At 38.1% G+C, this 18754-nt stretch overlaps 1 protein-coding gene across 1 annotated transcript in view; it reads right to left on the reverse strand.

Moving 5' to 3' along the window:
* trps1 (trichorhinophalangeal syndrome I) overlaps positions 1-11072 on the reverse strand; it is a 125887-nt gene extending 114815 nt beyond the window's left edge. Inside the window, exon 1 of the mRNA XM_072447875.1 lies at positions 10805-11072. Within this exon, the coding sequence (XP_072303976.1) occupies positions 10805-10817 (13 nt within the window). The 5' untranslated portion in view covers positions 10818-11072. The remainder of the gene's footprint in view (positions 1-10804) is intronic.
* Positions 11073-18754: the final 7682 nt, after the last annotated feature.

Raw genomic sequence — 18754 nt, forward strand, 5'->3', positions numbered from 1 at the left:
TCTTGCTAACTGACTATGGCAACAAAACCTCTCTGATTCTGATTACAGGACCAGCTGCAGAAACACAATAAAGATAATGATATTGTACTAGCCAAAGTAGTTTCTTTTTTTCCCCCTTTTTTTTTTTTTTGTGTTTACATAGCTGGCCACTGTACATCCACACACTGATGCACTCGCACATGCAAATTCCCATACACACTCAGACCCTAAAGGGGCCCTTTTCCACATCAGGCCATATGGTGCAGACAGGCGCACGGAAACAATTCTCCAAAAACAACACTCTCCGCGCTGAGAAACCTGTTACACACACACACACACACACACACACACTTAGACCTGAGGAATGAATCGCTGCCTTGTTCAGTGGAGCTCTAATGGCAAGGAACCTGCCATTGAGATTAGCACACGCACTCGCTCACACACACACACACACACACACGCACACACACACTGAGGCAGGATAAGGAATTCTGAGAGGTCACTCTTTTTCCCCCTCAGTCTAAAAGTAGTTCAATTTAATATATCTACATAAATCTCAGCAGCTGGGCCTAGTCACAGGGAGCAGACAACTGTGGCACATCAGAATCACTTTATAATGTTTGAATATGTAAACAAGCAAGGCTAAAATAAAGATGGAAAAAACAGCAATCTAGCATTTTTACATCATGCTTGAAGTTGAAATATATCCATTTCTCTTCAGGGTATGTATTGTCTGTTATTCTTATTCATTACATTCTATGCCAGGGGTGGGCAATTATTTTCCTCTAAGGGCCATAGAATCCAGGCAAGTAGCGGAGGGCCGGCCCGCCATCATCGGTGTCAAATATAGGCTATTGAATCTATTATTTAATTCATTACACGTCATATTTATTAAGGATACAAGTGCAGACAGATGCCTGAGGGCAAAAATGGATTTTTTTCAATTTATTTTTTATATATATTACTTGGACAAGCTTGGCGGGCCGGATTGAAAGGCGCTGCGGGCCGTAGTTTGCCCACCCCTGTTCTATGCTATAGTTAGGGCGAGGGATGTTAAGACTTTTCGGTTAATTGATAATCGTGATTGTTCAGGTCACAATATAATACAATCTACAATCTTCAAAATCATAATCATGACTATTTTAGAAACAGAAATAAGTTATTTCATTCCACAAAAGTAATCTTGAATGTAAAAACTTTTAAATCGGGCTGTTTATGTTAACTAACTAAGTGTATAATTAACTTGATGATTGTATAAAGCTGGTCACATACTAGAGGAATTGCTATTGAAGTATTTTACTGTTGCTTGCTCTTGATGTAAACATGAATACTCATTAAATTGTGATGTTTCTTCTCACTCTAAACTTTTATATTGTGACATTTCTAATTTGAGCTGGGCATAAACAACTAATATATATAATTATTTACACTTTTCACAATGTTCTAATTCTATTTATGTCGTCTAATTAAAAGTGAATGCATATTTCGACAGAGAAAAAGAAACGCTTTTGATAAAATGTACAAAATCTCTGCTCAAAACCACATGCTTTTACTGACAGAGGTAATATTAGTTCTGGACCTCTCACTTAAAAAGACCCAAGCTGACCATTGGTGTTTGAATAAAAAACAAATCAATTAAAACTTGATTAATTGCAAAGCCCTAATTGTAGTATTGCAATCTTCAAAACAATGTTCCTATGAAAGATGTTTGTATAGATTGCACACCTCTAAAACACATTGAAACACACCCAAAATGTGAATGAACAGACTAAACACGCTCCTGTGCAAGAGCCAAGACTTTCCTCAGTACATTTCCACTGACTAACAACATGCTACGGTGTTGTTTTGTGAGCTCCTGTTCCCGCGCCTTGAGGACGCAGTCGCTGTTAAACTTTACACATTCCCCTCAGTTGACTTGAGTTGTGACACATATTTGCCAGTTGCTCGTTCTTGCCGTCGGTGTTTTCGCGGGGGACCCAAACGTGGTGGCGGTCTCACCCTCTGCCTCTCCGCGCTCGCATTTGGCAGCTGAACCGAACAAAGCTGGCGGCGGCGGGAGGCTCAGACCGAGAGAGCGCGGCACCTGGAGCTAAAGGAGGCGCAGCGTTCGGGAACTATCTGGGCCCGCAGTTCTCCGCCCGCTCGCTCTCTCTGCTGTTGCCGTGCGCTCTGTTTTGTGTCTGTCTGCAGTCCTGGCAGGTCTGCACGCTGGCGCTGGCTGCGGGAGTTGGCTGTTAGCGTTAGCAGCGGAGTTAGCCACAGTCCTGTCAGTTCCCGGCGTGCTCGGTCTTTATCGGCGCGCCGCGTGCAGCCGGCCTGGCACTGCCCTATCAGCAACAACCTGAAGCACAACTTTGACACATCGCTAGAAACTGGCTCTGAGAAATCTGCAGATTGCAACAAACTGGGAAGGAATTATTGATCTGCTAAGGATAGTGTTTGGCATTGTTTTGTGATACGAGTTGGCCACTGTCCAGGGTGTACCCCGCCTAAGGCCCGAAGTCACTGGGATAGGCTCCAGTCACCCGCGACCCCGAAAGGGACCAAGCGGTAGAAAATGGATGGATGGATGGATAGCCCGATCATATATATCATATGTATTGTTTGGAAGATTAATCTGCATTTTTCAGTTCCTTTAGATGTTTTATTGACACTTTTTACTTATTTTAGATTGTTTATTAAAGTTGCACTGTGTAACTTATAAGGTGGCACATGTACTTCCTGTTTGTCATTATGGAGATGTTGTTGGTTTTCCTGGAATGTCACGCAGCATCTCTAAAGAGTCAGACAAGAGATGCAAACGCCTCCTTTCTACAAACTGTGTAACGTCTCCGGTGCGTTCCCACACGTCTGCCTCGAGATATAGAATATGTGAATGATCATGTTTACACCACTGCGTCACGTCTGATCCGTCAGCAAGAAGTCTATTTCTGACAGAATCCGCGGCAGCATGAGTGAAGCTGAACTCGCTATTCACCTTATTCCAGAAGTTTCCGGGGGCACCACTATTAATTGTGCCCTTTCTTCTGCTTTACATAGAGCTGCCGATCGCAACAGCACATAAGTTCTACACCGACTACAACGCCATTCCCAGGCCGCCCAGAGAAACAGCAGTGTTGACTTGGTGCACATGAACATTGAACATTTTGAACATTGAACAAAGAAAATTAGGAAAAATAATAGCTAAAATAAGCTATTTAATACATGTGCTTTTGTCTAATTGTGGTATAAAAATCATGCATCCCTGAGTCACCAACTCAATGTAAAGTGAGTTGCTATGAATTATTATGATTATATTATTATTCATCATGCGTACGTGACTTTCAATGTTAAAGGTTATGATTTATTAAAAGATAACTTAAAGAGGAAAAGAACAGTCCTGTCCAGAAACTCTGAACTTTGTGACTTTCAGAGATGAGGCAGAAGGAGATCTGAGCTCAGAGAGAAGTGAGGGACTTTGAGTACATCTGTGTTTAATCTGTATATCCTCTAAGAATGTGTTTTTAGTTTTTGTTCGATAAAACAATAAAAACTTTAAATTCTAGATACATTTTAGTCCAAAGCAGGTAAAACTGTGACGAGAGTGTGTACGAGAGGAGCAGACTTTTTTCTTGTAGATGTTGTTGCTCAGTGCCCTTCTCTCATGTGCAGACGCCTGGTGTTGGCCAGTTCTCTGATTCTGAAGAAGTTACTAGTGATAAGAAATGGCTGACTGGCTGAAGTGTTCCTTTTACTCGACAGGAGCCTCATTCACGCTGACTTGGCAGAGGTCTCTGTACCTCAGACAGTCTGGGAGAGTGATTTTCCTCGCAGACACAGCTGTATGGTTCCCCCGCATATGGATTAAATAAATACAGTCTGTGCTCAGCTTGTTAACACTTGTTCTGTTGGCTACGATTCCACACTGCAGCCAACTGAACAAAAACACACTGTCGGCCGTGCACAGCCGCAATAATGCACTGCTCAGGGCACAAAGTGATGAACCAGGGGGGGAAGTGCACACAGGAGGTTACTACACATGTGTTCACAAACAACGAGGAGCAAAAGAGAAGCATCACAAACACAAATGTCATCTATACCCACATGATCGATACTTAAACTAACTTACTAACTTGATATTCATTTGAGCAAATATTGATGCTGGTGATACTGATGTTTAGAATGGTCGTCATCTATATCACAAGTAGAAAAAGACCACATGATAATATAAAAAAATATTTAAAATATACATTTATTGTGATTTGTTTTTAATCATTGTTGCATTGGAAATTAGTATAGTATTAGTATAAAGTATCAACACTTTTCCCCTGTATCAAAAAATGACCATCTGAGATAAGATATGTCTGTTAATGTCTGTTTCTGATTCGGACTGAATGAAGAAAGCGAGCCTATAGCTATGCTGCTCCCGCAGCTTGGAACTCTCTCCAGTCTGAACTAAGATGGTGTCTTTGAGTAACCTGGCTCATGCCAGATTGATCTGTGTCTCACGCTGAGTTCATCACATGAATCATTCTGGGAAGGCTCTCGCTGAAAGCCATTGGGACGTTGAAAAAATACTTCACGCTGATTGGTCGAAGCGTCACAACAGCGGAAGAAAAATACAGTAACAAGTAAAAAGTACAGTCTCTTTCTCAACCTCAAAGTTCCCCACAATGCTGCTCTGTGATTGGTTCCAGTCCCGCCTGTGGACCCTAAATGCCGTGTGATTGGCCTGTTTACCACTGGTGTGGACTGCAAACAGATCAGCAGGAGCCTAACAAGAGGATCCTCAAGAGTTTGTGAACTCACAAAAATTGCGAAAATTCATCTTGTTTGTAAGGTTAGTCATTGAGGGGTTTTCGCTCCATTAAAAAAACAAAAAAAGAGGGTAAATCTTATACAAATTTAAAATGCAGTTCTATTTTCTAATCTTTTACACATGTCTTGGGTTTGGTGTAGATTGTAAAAATCTATAAATACATATATACTGTGTGTTGCAAATGTTGCCCTTTGCCCCAGGTCAAAAAAGAGGTTGCAATCTCAATGTGTTCTTACATGGTAGAATAAAAGTAAAGAATAAAGATAACAAGCAAAAAATCGCTTGAAATAAGTATTTTTTATCTTGTTTTGAGTATATTTTGACAGCCAATGGAACAAGTAGAAAGAGTTTTAAACTGCACTTAAATAAGGACAAAAGTTCTTTGCTCTAATAGCAAATATTATTTAAAGAAAGTTAAAATATAGTAAAATAATAAATTAGATGATAAATAATACTTCTTATTTCAATCACTTTGAAAGTTATTCTCTTATTTAAGATTGTATTTTTTCCACATGAATGGTTAGGTTTAGTCCCAGTGATGTCACAATGATCATTAATAATCATGAATTTGAATGTCGCTCATAGACAGTGACACACAAGACTGTAACCGTGGCGTAATACAGTGACGTGCTCTGGTTTGCTCTCAGTTTATAACCTAATCTGATTAATGGATTTCTACCTCCGCTCAGCTGTAAACACAGAAACAGAGGATTGTGAAATAAGCGGATACTTTACCCCTTTTCATCGCAATCATAATATGAATACATTTTGATCCCAAACAAACAGATGATAAACTAAAATTTTATATTTCCCACTCTTGATTTTAGGAGCCCGCGAGCCAATAGAACAGGCATATTGCTGAGTTTCAGGTAAAAGAGACGAGAGTTGTGTGAAATCCATAATATTGCAATTGTTCTGGAGAAGAAAAAGATCTAATCAACAATCAAATTAACCCAATGGTCTAGTGTAATCTTCCAAAAAAGGTTATAAAGCGATATTTCTGTCCTTTTGTGGTCCAGTACAGGCACATTTAGCATATATTCCTGATGCATTATAAAAATATCATCTGAATATTGTTATCAAGACGATGACTAAATACATAAATATAAAGTTTTATCAGTATTGCCCACAACACAATTAATTGGAGAATAATATTGAATACAGAGGGAGGCAGCTTTTATGATTCTTCTTGGTATTACTTTTTATTATTGTTGTTTAATATGATTTTTATTGCTGTTTGTGATTTGTTGTTTCAATCTGTGACTCTATGAACGCTGTGCAACATTTGACTTACATAACTAAAAAAATAAATAATGTATACTTAATGGCGAAATTGCAATATAAATGATCAAATTCAACATGAAAATACCATGTCATCAATAGGAAAAAACGGCTCTTGCCCCGATCCGAGACATCCTATAATCTAAAAACCACCAACATCTGCCAGGAGCGTGCCAATTATGTCACTAAGCGGCCCCGACATGCTCCTGCTTTGCTGTAGTGGACTTGAACGAAGTATAAGTAGAACCATTTGTACACGTGAGCCATAAATGCAGAGACTGATTCAAGTGTCCTTTAAAACACGTTGCTGCGTCCACACCTACAAACAAAGTCATTGATTACACTGAGACGCTGCAACGACTCATTTATTAATGAGCAAAATTAAGATGATCTCATTTGAATTACACGATATCTGGATGAGAGAAACGCGGGATAGTGTTGGTATAGGAGAATGTGAGAAATGAGTGCAAAAAGCCCCATCGCCGACACGCATATGGGCTGAAATACAAGCCTGTCATGGTAAGTATATATGTGTGTCGCGGTGTCACGCTGTAAAAAAGATGAGCTCATCGCACAAACAAAGAAGCAGCTGCTGACCCATTTAGTGAAAATAGGCCAACAGGTAACAAGCACATGTTCAAAGCATCGAATGGCATGTCACGGCGCCTTAGTCTCACCCAGCCCAAACGCCAAAAGCCTCTTCAGGAATGACACTTGTTAATATTTCACATGGTTGCAAATCCTGATGCAAACGTTAATAGTATTACATGCCATTACTCCGCCGTTCCACTTCTATGAATGTTATTGCATTGCATTTTCTACATATTTACCTTTACGTGGAAGAGATTCTGTGAAATATGAGTTGCACATCTGTCTGTCACTCTTCTCTCTGCACGTACTGTTGAGTGTTGTTTCATTAAAATGAAGATCGGCTTTCATGTGACGCTGTTAAGTCACGTTGTTGTTATGTTTAGTGCAGGAGGGGGCGGGGTTGGTCACGTCGGCGATAGTGTTACGTTTCTGAAGGGCAGTGAACACGTTTGACCACACGCCACACACGCTTTCATAGCAGGACCGAACACTGAGCCACAGATAAATGTCCACGTGTTCATAATAACATTGAGTATTTCTTTGTACAGCTGTATTTGCCCATTAGAGGTACTCGAAGCGTGAGACAAACGACTGGCTTAGTATGTGTGAAGTGAAAAGATAGATTTATTTTCTTTTTGTCTAGAAACAGCTCAGGAGCATAAAATAATCACACAATATTGCAAAGTGACGGACTAAATTTGATGTGGTAAATACGTGTTGCTGAGGAAAATGTACACGATAAACGATCAAATGGAAAGATGTCGTTTAGTCCCTCATTCGTCCAGAAGTGTTTCATTGTAGAAAAGGATTCAGTTGTAGTCATCTGGACTTGGTTTCTTAGTAAAAAACGAGTCCAGATGACTACAACTGAATCTTTTTCTACAATAAAATAGAAACAAATGTCACTGACACAATAGCCCTGAAGCAGAATTATTGAATACACTAGTCTGAATGTACAATATGGTTAAAAAGAACATTGACATAAATGAATGAAGCACTTTAGTATTTAATTTGTATCTTTAATGAGTCAGAGAAGCTATTTTTGCAGCTCAAATCTTATTGTAGTTAGAAAAATAAGAAAAACTTCCCAGTTAATGAACAATTAGTTAGTATAGTAATTATAGTGACAGAAATAGTGACAGTCTATCTTCATCTCATCATTTAGGTGAAAGAAAGAGAGAGAAAGAAAGAAAGAAAATGAAAAAAAGAAAGAAAGAAAGAAAACGAAAAAAAGAAAGAAAGAAAGAAAATGTCAGAAAGAAAGAAAGAAAGAAAATGTAAGAAAGAAAGAAAGAAAGAAAATTTAAGAAAGAAAGAAAGAAAATGTAAGAAAGAAAGAAAGAAAGAAAAAAAATGTAAGAAAGAAAGAAAGAAATAAAGAAAGAAAGAAAGAAAATGAAAGAAAGAAAATGTAAGAAAGAAAGAAAGAAAATGTAAGAAAGAAAGAAAGAAATGCAAACAAACATACATTGATTTTAGGCCTGTGATGGATCTAAAAGCGAAACAGAGAAATGTGTTTGACTTGTAAAGATGAGAAATAGCACCAAAGTGAAATGGATTTGTGTAAAACTACGTCACAGCCCTAATCCCATCCCACTGACTCCTCGTGGGCCTGTCTGAACCGTCTCCACATCACATTCCCAGAAAGGGTGAAAAAAACTCAAAAATTTGCCAAATCTGACCGTAACGGGCAGATCAAAGCCCCCCGCCGCCCGCAACATGCACTCTGCAACACGCGCGTGGATGGAGCTCTGAGGCATGCGAACATACAGGAGGAGACGGTTAGCCCCACACAGACCACAGCTAAAAGCATCAGGCAGCTCAAAGCAATCTGAGGAACATCAGCGAGCAAAGCCGCGCACCACATAATGAGAACCATGCACAAACAGACACTAAAGGCCTTTCACAGCGGCTCGGTGACACTGACTCCACAGCTTTATGTCTACAGTGCGGAGCTGTCGATATCGCTGAACGATTCTCTTCACAAAACGGACAAAGAACGGAGAGGAAGCAAAATGTGCATGTACTTGACCCCTGGGGCTTGATTTATTGGCAGAATGGATGTAGACTTGCAATAGACCCTTTACAAAGTATGAAAAAATCCTGAATTCCTGTGATTAACTACTGAATGTGACTTTAATATGACATTTTCAGACACATGTGGGTGATATCAGAGCCTGGTTTGATGACATTATAGTTGTATTTTGCATTATTTGTCTATATTATAACATTTTTGATGAAGGCAAAATCCAGACTTTTAGGTTTTAATGTTTTTTTAATTGTATCTACAGACATATTACATACTTTACCACAAATGTTGCGTTTGAGAAGCTCAAATAAAATGTCTGACGTTTTCACTCTTTACTGTTGTAATATTTAAAACTATTAGCATTTAGCTCCGATGTCAATTAATCTTTAAACATTCTGGTGACAATTAGCTGAATGTCTCTCCACTCTTCACCCCATTTGACACAGCACAGGCCTGTATAATATACTGTGTTGTAGTAAACATGTCAAAGCCTTACACTTCATGAATGTAAAGTAAATGTTCCTAATCCAAACAGTGAGAGAAGTGAACAAACGCTTTTGGTGCTTTTGGAGCACGAAGTTTGATCAGAAAAAGAAAAATGTCAATTTTAACAATGAAAACCACAGTTTGGGTTTGTTCAGTGAATTGTTTTTAGAAAGTGGTTTTGATTAAATAAATGTGCTCGAGCAATTGCCTAAAATTGCAAACAGAACAAAAAGAACCAAAAGAATAATACGAGGTGTTTCTTTTTTCCTGACAGGATCCCTTTCCACACATTTCAGTGATATTTATCAAAATTAAAACTGCCACAGAAAAAGAAAGCAGAAGTGAGCAGAAGTGTCACTTTTAAGCAGTAAAAAATGACATTGAAAATGAAAGCGGAAATGTCCCGCTCCTGAAACAATGACTTTTTTTTTTTCACCAAAGTGGTTTAAAAGTGGTCTGTGTGAAAAATGTTGAGGCAGCAAGATAAAACATGCAGTCAGGTGTGACAAAGGAGGAGGAAACCACTGAGCCTTTGCAGCAGAAGGCACAGGAGGCTAACGTGCGATTGTATTTGTGATGTGCATTTGATGACACGGGTAAAAAAGTAGTCCCAGGATTGAACACAAATGTATGTATCAAGCGCTTGAAAAATCACGAGGGAGCAGTGCAATAATGTGCTCCAAAAGGCCGTGCAATCCAGCTCATATCTGGAATAAATCACAAACTCAATGCAACTTTAATACTGAAATGTAAAAGTCTTTGCACAATCAGCAAACTGCGTTACTATTTAACGTTCTTGTCAAGAAGCCGAAACCACAGACCACCACTGCTTTCTATCTGCTCCGTCTACAACTTCAAACGCATGTGCAAACGCTAAAGGTGTGAGAAATGATCAGGCTTCTCAGCAGAAGTGAACGCATCCCCCGTTTGGTTTTATTAAACTAATCTATGAAACGTACTAGGGATGAACACTATGTCGCAAAAGTATCAATATCGCAATATTAGCTGACGAAATAATTGATATCGCGACATACAAAATATGTTGTAATAAAGCCAAGGTTCTCCAGCTGGCACGAATCTATTGTTTTTTTAATAAAAACATTGAAAAAGGCAAATTATAATTTAAATTTTCGCCTTTCAGTCTAAATTTGCCTTGATTTAGTCTCAGTTTTTTGTCTTTGTTATTCACAATACAAAAATGTCAAACTCAATTTCGATACTATGGAATATACTTGATACTGATGATTAAAATGCTCTTTTTAAAGTCAAGGTTTTGGACAATAGACTGACATTTTCACCACAAAATAACTACTTTCTTCATCAAACATTGTGGTCTTCCTCTTGTTCTGATAAAACTGTTACATTTTGACCTGATTATGGGATTTATTACTTGCTCAAATACTAGTTTTAGTATCTGATTTTCAATCCATTTGACAACAGCTTTTATTTTCACAAAGTTTGACTAACACATTAAGACACGAACACATCTGGTTGAATATAACTGAGATAATTGTCTCAAAAAGCATCTAAACATGGCAATAATTTGGATATCGCAGCACTTTACTCAACATTTTCACATAGTACACATCCCTTTTGCGTAGCTAAAAACCTGGAGGTGTTTGTATCCAGTGTCTCCTTACCTCTTGCGTTCATGAGGTTATCAGCACATCGTGTACACTTTCAGATCTGTGCTTCAGCGCTATGGTAACGGCCCCTCTCGCTAAAGTACAGCACTGCGCGGGCATCAGACGTTATCCCTTCGCGTTCATAACCAGGTGCACGCGTAACTCCAAATGGGTCAGGCCTGGTCAAAAACGTCTCTCGCCGCGGTCAGTTTTGTACATCCGAGTGGAGACACCGACGCCCGGCGCTCATCTCGACTCGTCCTCCGCGGAGCGTTGGCCACGGCACCTGAAGGGAATTACAGACAAATCATGTTAGAGATTGTTCAACATTTTACTGCTTTCCCCCAACTCGAGCCAGATTTCAAAAGGCTAAATATCGCATCGTCGGGAACCAATTTGAAGTCAGACGTCTGTATCGAGTCGCTGATCAAAGCCGCACAATATGCAATAATATTTAGTGCCCTGCAGAGACCGGCGCGGGTCAACCTCGGTAATAGCACCAATTTAGTTTTATCGCCGCGGCTGACAGCGGACAACGTCTTCCACATGTGAAGACTGTTTAAGCTGGGCGAATATACACAACACACTGCTGTTCGAACTGTGTGCACACAAAAGAGACACAAACCCACTTATGTAAAGGTTGTGTGTGTGTGAAAAGGTAAATGCGAAGAGTGAAGAGTGGTTTATGATGTTTTTTATTGTCTTTAGAACAAATTACAAGGAATTTCATGTCACAAGACTTTCTATAAATGCCTTACTGTAAAATGCTTTGTTTTTTGACCCAAATGTAATAATGTTGTCACAATATTACAATTTAAACCTTGATTTTGATGCTAAGGAAAACCTAATTTCGATACCACAATGAAATAGAAAAAAAAACGCACAACTTTTTTTTCATTTTCAACACAAAATAATAGTACTTTCTTATATACTACTCTTCTTTTACTCTTTGTATATACCTTTTCTTTATACTAGTTCCGATAATGCTCAAGATTATTCTAAAATTGTTTCAAAAAGGGTCAAAATGTTCCTGTTAATGTGATTTTTTCACTTGAATATCTTGTTTAAATACTTGTTTTGGTATCAATAAGTATCTGACTTTCAATACTTTTGACAGCCCTACAAACCTTTCAAATCTTCTTTCTTGTGACAATAAAGTACTTTCTGGATAAATGAGCTCGCTGATCGGTCAGTGCTTAAAATGTGACACAAACAATGCAGCGAATGAACTAAGAAGTGTTTTTCCCGACAGAAACGAAGGAACGATTAAAACATGTGCGGATGAAACAAACCACAAAACAAGCAACTATTTTTCACGAAGAAACAGCTTTTTAATGTGTTTAAAATGGCGGCATAAACGTCTCATTCTTCTTTCACATTTGAGATTGATGGGGTTTCAACGAAATTTACAATGACACGGTTAGCTTATGCTACCAGTAAATGAACAGCACACTCACCAATTACACGACACTAACACTTTAATCAGTATGCATGGCCTTCAAACTGATCCTGTTTGAAGATTGATAACTGTATTGTTATAAACCTCTCCATCATCTGGCTGATACTGTGAACCGCTGGTAATCACAACGACTTGATCCAGTCATTCCAGTCTTACGTATCAGCTCGACCGCGGCTCTCGGTTCCCCCTTTTGTTGCCCCAACCACAAACTCGCTCCACCCGGCGTCTGAGCAGCGCCACCCCCTCGTCCAGCCACCCCTCTCTCCTTCTTCTTCTCCTCCTCCTCCTCTCTCTGCTTATTTCCATCCATCTTTGCCCACTCACCGCAAATCTAAACCTGAGTCTGTATTTAGATGAAGACAATTTCCTCAGGTCACTTGCACTGGCCCGGGCGTGGCACTCTGCGTGTTTAATATAGGTGTCTGTGGACATCGTAGTGCATTTATTTATCCACACATAATAATAGTATCGGTATCAGTTTGGTTGATTAAACTGGTTGAGTCGTGTGAGCAGGTATTTGATCTTTCCAGGAAGTGAAAGTAAGAATGGTCAGTTTGGATGAACGCAATGGCTGCAGTGTTTTCAGTGGTTGCTATGGTAAGAGGTGCAGATGGTTCCACGGCAGAGAAGTCTAGCAGATGGCACCGTGTCCCATAGTCAACAATAATACATTTGTATAGTACATTATACAAACAGTTCACGGGCACTAGTAGTAGTAGTAGGAGTAGTAGGAGTAGTAGGAGTAGTAGGAGTAGTAGTAGTAGGAGTAGTAGGAGTAGTAGTAGTAGTAGTAGTAGGAGTAGTAGTAGTAGTAGGAGTAGTAGGAGTAGTAGTAGTAGGAGTAGTAGGAGTAGTAGTAGCAGTAGTAGTAGGATTAGCAGTTGGAGTAGCAGTAGGAGTATCAGTAGGAGTAGCAGTAGCAGTAGTGCGTCTCTTGGTGTATTGACACAAAGATGCATCGTGATACTTTTAAACAACATAAATTAACTGTGAATTATCAAGTTCTGAACGTATAAACCTGCGACTGTTGAATTAATACTGACCCTGCTGAGCTGAAAGGTGAATTATTTATAATAATTGTATTTTGATATTAAGGACATTGTGAACTTAAAGAGTCCAATGCATTTTGTTATTCTACATAAGCAAAACGTCAATTTAGTCTTTTAACACTGTTTTTTAGGGATTTCCATGTATGAGGACATGTATCGTATCAAGTTCCGAGTAATACAGAGGAAAATGACCTGCAGTGCACGTGGAATTGTATCGCGATATTCCAAATTTCATGACGATACACCGTTATGATATGGCCCTAATACTTGTGATGTATAGTTGGAAAGATCTGTGTAAAGAAAGACATCAAATTCTATTACACATGTCAATCAGTGCATTAAAGGACACACGAGACTTGCATTGAGAATTGCGACCCCCAAAACTGAAAAGTTGAAACAAAAATAAGACCTTCAAAATGTGTTAAAACTGTGCATTAATTTGGAACGAAGAGGTCCTGATACAAGTCCCTCGAATCCGACTGACGCACTGTTAGGCAGAGTCTATTTAAGGCTCATCTCCGCACAGAGTGAGGGGGAAATGATTATTTTCCCCCAGGCCATAAAATCTACACAGTCAAATTACTAGACTCGCACTCGCACCTAGTTGTTGTATGATTGATCGCACAATAAAACGCTGCCATCGGAGCTGACAACGTGGAACAAAGAAAAGGCAGAAACTGGAGGGCGGCTTGTTCGTTAGTGAAAGCACACAAGTTTTTTAAAATGTAAATATTTTGCCTGCAGAGCTCAGACTCAACAGTAACTGTAACAGCTCATTTTCTTCAATGTCTCATAACGCCGTCTCTTCTCTAGTGAGTGTCAAACAGAGAGGGAGAGATAGTAACATGGTGGTACTTTGGAATATGTCGTGGTTCTGTACTCATTCTGGTTTTAGTCCTGATCTAGACCAGTGTTGTCAGGATATTAACATTTTAACCTTGAATTTGATACTAAGGCAAAAGCACAGTACCCTTTTTGTATAGCAGAATTAAATATAAATAATGCAAATATCATTTATTTGATTATATTGATTATATTGATTTTATTTTATTTATTTTATTTATTTTATTTATTTTATTTATTTTATTTATTTTATTTATTTTATTTATTTTATTTATTTTATTTATTTTATTTATTTTATTTATTTTTTTTATTTTATTTATTTTTTTATTTAATGTTTTAATTTAATTTGTTTTGTTTATACTAGTTTTTAATATGTAATGATGTTGATATACATTTCCTCAGTAACATTATTTGGGGGAGTGATTTTAACTGTCATTCACGTTAGACTTTAATCTGAGCTTTGTTTCAACACAAACTGACCAACTGATATAGTCTGAAATATAGTATATGTCTGTTTCAAATATATATAAGTCTGTTTCACATATATACAAGTCTGTTTCAAATATATATATCTGTGTCCAATATACACGAGTCTGTTTCAAATAACATCACTGCCAAAAGCTAGCTAGCATTAGCAAATATTTCTTCAGTTAGAATGTGATGTTTAGATCTATTTTTGCATTTTTTCCTTGAGTTTTCACACCATTTATAAATGAACTTATCGAGCTGTTTGCTAATGTGAGCATTGTGACGCCGTGGTAACAACGGAAGTTTATGCCTCATAGACAAGCAATTAACATCAAACCATAAAAAATATTGTTCAAAGTGTTGATACTAGTTAGTATTTGGTTATTGATGTTTCTTTTCACAATCCCAGCGTTCGTTCTAATTCAGCCCTGGTTGAGACAGTCAAGCAATGTTAAGATTATTTGGTTAGTGATAATTGTGAATATTCAGGTCACAATAAAATAACAACAAATAACAATTGAGACCATTTTAGAAACAACATTTTCAATGTTCATTCAATCTATCGACCAAAAAATAAATCTCAATGGAAAGTACTTTTTTTATCTAACAGGTTTTTTTTTTTTTATCTATTGTTAGTCAGTAATGTGTTGGGAATAAAAGAAAATTAAATTCACTCTAATTAATCTTGAATAATTGTTAAAACCGTGATATCTGTTCTCACAATAGTAATAAATGTGATATTGTGACGTCCCTAAATCTGTATGAAATGGACTGTTCTTGTTCTAGTCTTGGCTTCTACGGTGGCCTGAAAGGTTTGTGAATCACCGCTCTTCACACTTCACGTCCATCAAGTTTGTTCTGCCATGTTTTTTCTTTTTACATAGCCGTCTTTTCCATCAATCCATCACTCGTTGTTCTCCTTCTCCTGTTTTTTCCAACTGTCATTGTGGCTTCAGATACCTCCTCCTGCCTTTTTTTTCTTCTTTTTTTTTGCACAATCTCCCCCCTCTTGAAGTTCGTGTGTGGTCCGTTCCGACTATAGACCGTTACATTGTCCCAGACAGGTCGGACTGCACCACTGGCCAGCAGACGACGGGGCGGGGGTGGGACGGGGGGGTAGAAAGAGAGCGGGGGTTCCGACCGTGAATGTTTGTTTTTCTGTTTCCAATTTGGTCCGGGCCCGAGGAACTCCGCACACTCAAACACGCCATTCATGAAACACGCGGGGATTTCGCACAAAGCACACGCACCATAGCTGAGCGGACCACGTATAAACATGCAAATTGATTTTCTGTCATTTCTACCATGAAACGCAAGCCCTTTCATTCATCTCGGCCTCCATCTTTTATTGTTTTGTGATTTGTTATTGCTAATGCCGCTTCCAATGACACGGCGGTCAAACAAATTACTACAGTTTCTTCCTGGTCTTTCAGCTGTATTTCTGCCATTCGTCTGCAGAAAATGAGCGTCTTTGTGGGGCTTTTTTTTTCGTGTCGTTAGATGAGAGGGTTCGCCGTCATGTTTAACACAGAGAAGCATTGTCTCGACTCCATCTGAGTTGAATTATTGGGTCGGTTTTATTGTTTGGATTCCAGCTACAGTCTAAAGCCGTTCTTGACATCTTCACCAATTACATTAATCTTCAATCAGAACGAACCAAGAATATGACAAAGAGAAAAATGAATGGATTTATCACAACTGCAGAGTGAGGTACGTTTAGTTTTAGCAAAAGCATGTCAGAAAAAAGTGAAATGAGTTAAATGTGCGCTATGTGACTTTTCTGGCGGAGAGTCTGCCACCTTTTTTGTCTCGGTTGACAGCGCCTAGCCACGTTACAGGTCAGATCTGTGGAGAGTAGTGTTGTCGAAGATATTCGACTTCAGAACTAGGAATATACTTGATACTGATTTCAAAACCACGACAATACAGCACAAAATAATAGTACTTTCTTTATGTTGCAATGTCTGATAAAGCAGGAGATCAATCTAAAACTGTTCATAAAAGGTCAAATAATGATCCTTTTATGCAATTTTTTTTTTTAATATCTATCTAGTTTCGATGCTAGTTTTAGTATGGATTAGTATCTGATGTGTGATACTTTTGACGCCCCTGCTCATAATAAGAATTAAGAGTTTTCACAAGGCAAACATTTTAAACTTGAATTCAATACTAAGAAATAGGCATGAAACTTGATACTAAAATTGTTAATACCGCAGTGAAAACCATTAGACGATAAGCATTTCAACGGAAAAATAGTACTTAGTTTATGTAACCACGTGGTCAGGGACATGGCGATGTATTTATTTTTGTATTGATGCTTGTTCAAATTTTAGTATATTAGTAGTATCTGTTTTTTGATACTTTTGACAAGTAAGAAATTGCATACCTTTTTTTCAAAATTTGTCCGCATCAAAATCAGCTGTAATTCCATACATTGGGACATTTCTTTTAAAGCAATAACAACTCCATGAGACAAGCAAGTTACAAAGAGCACTATGTCATTATATCCAATTCAAGTACTGCAAATATCAAAGTAGTAGTAGTGATAAAAGTAGCAGTAAGCTATTTACTTTATCGCCAAATTTTCCACACGTGAAACTTGTGTTGTCGCAATATTTTTGTTCACATTGTTTGAGTTTTACTGCAGTACTCCTTCCTCATTTGGAGCAGTGAATGCGTTTTGTTTTTGAAAGTATTTTAGAGACTGTTTAATTTCACATTCCATCAATTACACATCAGACAGGCAGGAAACCACAGCGCCTTTTTCACGCAATTACAGCCTTTTTTCAGTCGTTTTTATTGTTTGGCAAAAGGGAAAATGTGACAAATAGTTTAGACTGGCCTAACACACAACTGACAAGGAGACGTTACTGTTTTTAAGCTAACGTTAACTAATTACGGCCCCCAATGCAATTTTAGTCTAGTGTAACTGTAAACGATACCCCGTATATTGTTATTTGGGGTGTGCCTGTTACTTGTATTTCACTTAATACTACTCTTCCATGTCTTTGTTTGAATACACATGTCAAGAACGGATTCAGTTGTGTTGCTTGCTCTCGAGAACAGCTGATTCAAAACCCCAGCCCGACTTCACTGAACAAATACACAAAGAAAGGAAAGTTGTTGGGTTTTTTCCCCCTTCTATAACGCTGACTCATAGTTCGATGTCAAAAGCGGTGCAGATGGGAACAGACGACTCGGCAGATGTGGCTGCTTTTCGGTCTTTAGTCAAAATGAAATGAGTCAGAAATGTTCTTTTACACCTGCCATTTTGAATTACGCGAGTTGATGAAAAACTAAAAATGCGAAAACGGATTAAACGCCATTATGCTAAAGAGAAAGTGTCCGAACGTATTGTAAAAAGAGGTGTTTGTTTCAGTGCATTAATTCATGGATTCAGACGCAAAAGCTGCTCAAAGGTTGTCACACACACACACAAAGATCAATACCCAGGTACCAATCGATACTAAAACAAGTATCAAAACTAGTACACGCATTTGAAGAAGTATCGATTAGAGGTGGGCAAAATAAAAATAAAAAGTGATGTGGTAAACTTTCAAATAAGGGTATAAGGTGATATTTCTGCACTTTTGTGATTCATGTTACAGACATTTCACGTTTGTCTGATAATTAAACTTCAACTGGTACTTTTAAAGACACGTGCTATTGACATACTTTAAAATAATACAAATAATAAATCAATATATCATTTGTTCTCATTATTGCCCTAGTATTGAACATCAAACCGTCGTTCAGCACAAAGTTAAGGCAAAATTTGACAAAATGTACGCTTTAGAATAGTCTTGATCAGAACTAGAATAAAAACAAGAGAGTTTTATGACAGAATGTGCTACTTTGTGTTGAATTATTGAACTTTCCTTAGTTTTGAGATCCAATTTGAAATATTGGTATTGTCTCAACACTTCTTTGCCCAAAACCAAAAAAAAAACAATGGAAATAAAGAGAAACCCCATTTTTTCTTGTCCTAAATACACACTGAATAATATTAACAACAAATAACAACTCTACAATCTCAACATATATACTTTATCTCTAACTTTTGAAGAAACTCTAATATTCCTGGTGTTTTCTCCAGTGTGACGCCTTCTGCCACTTACAGGGATTTAGTGACAGTTTGTGTTAGAA

The sequence above is a fragment of the Eucyclogobius newberryi genome, unplaced genomic scaffold (genome assembly GCF_026437365.1).
Source record: "Eucyclogobius newberryi isolate DKJ021-1_F unplaced genomic scaffold, fEucNew1.0.hap1 SCAF_16, whole genome shotgun sequence".
In the NCBI taxonomy this organism is placed as follows: Eukaryota; Metazoa; Chordata; class Actinopteri; order Gobiiformes; family Gobiidae; genus Eucyclogobius; species Eucyclogobius newberryi.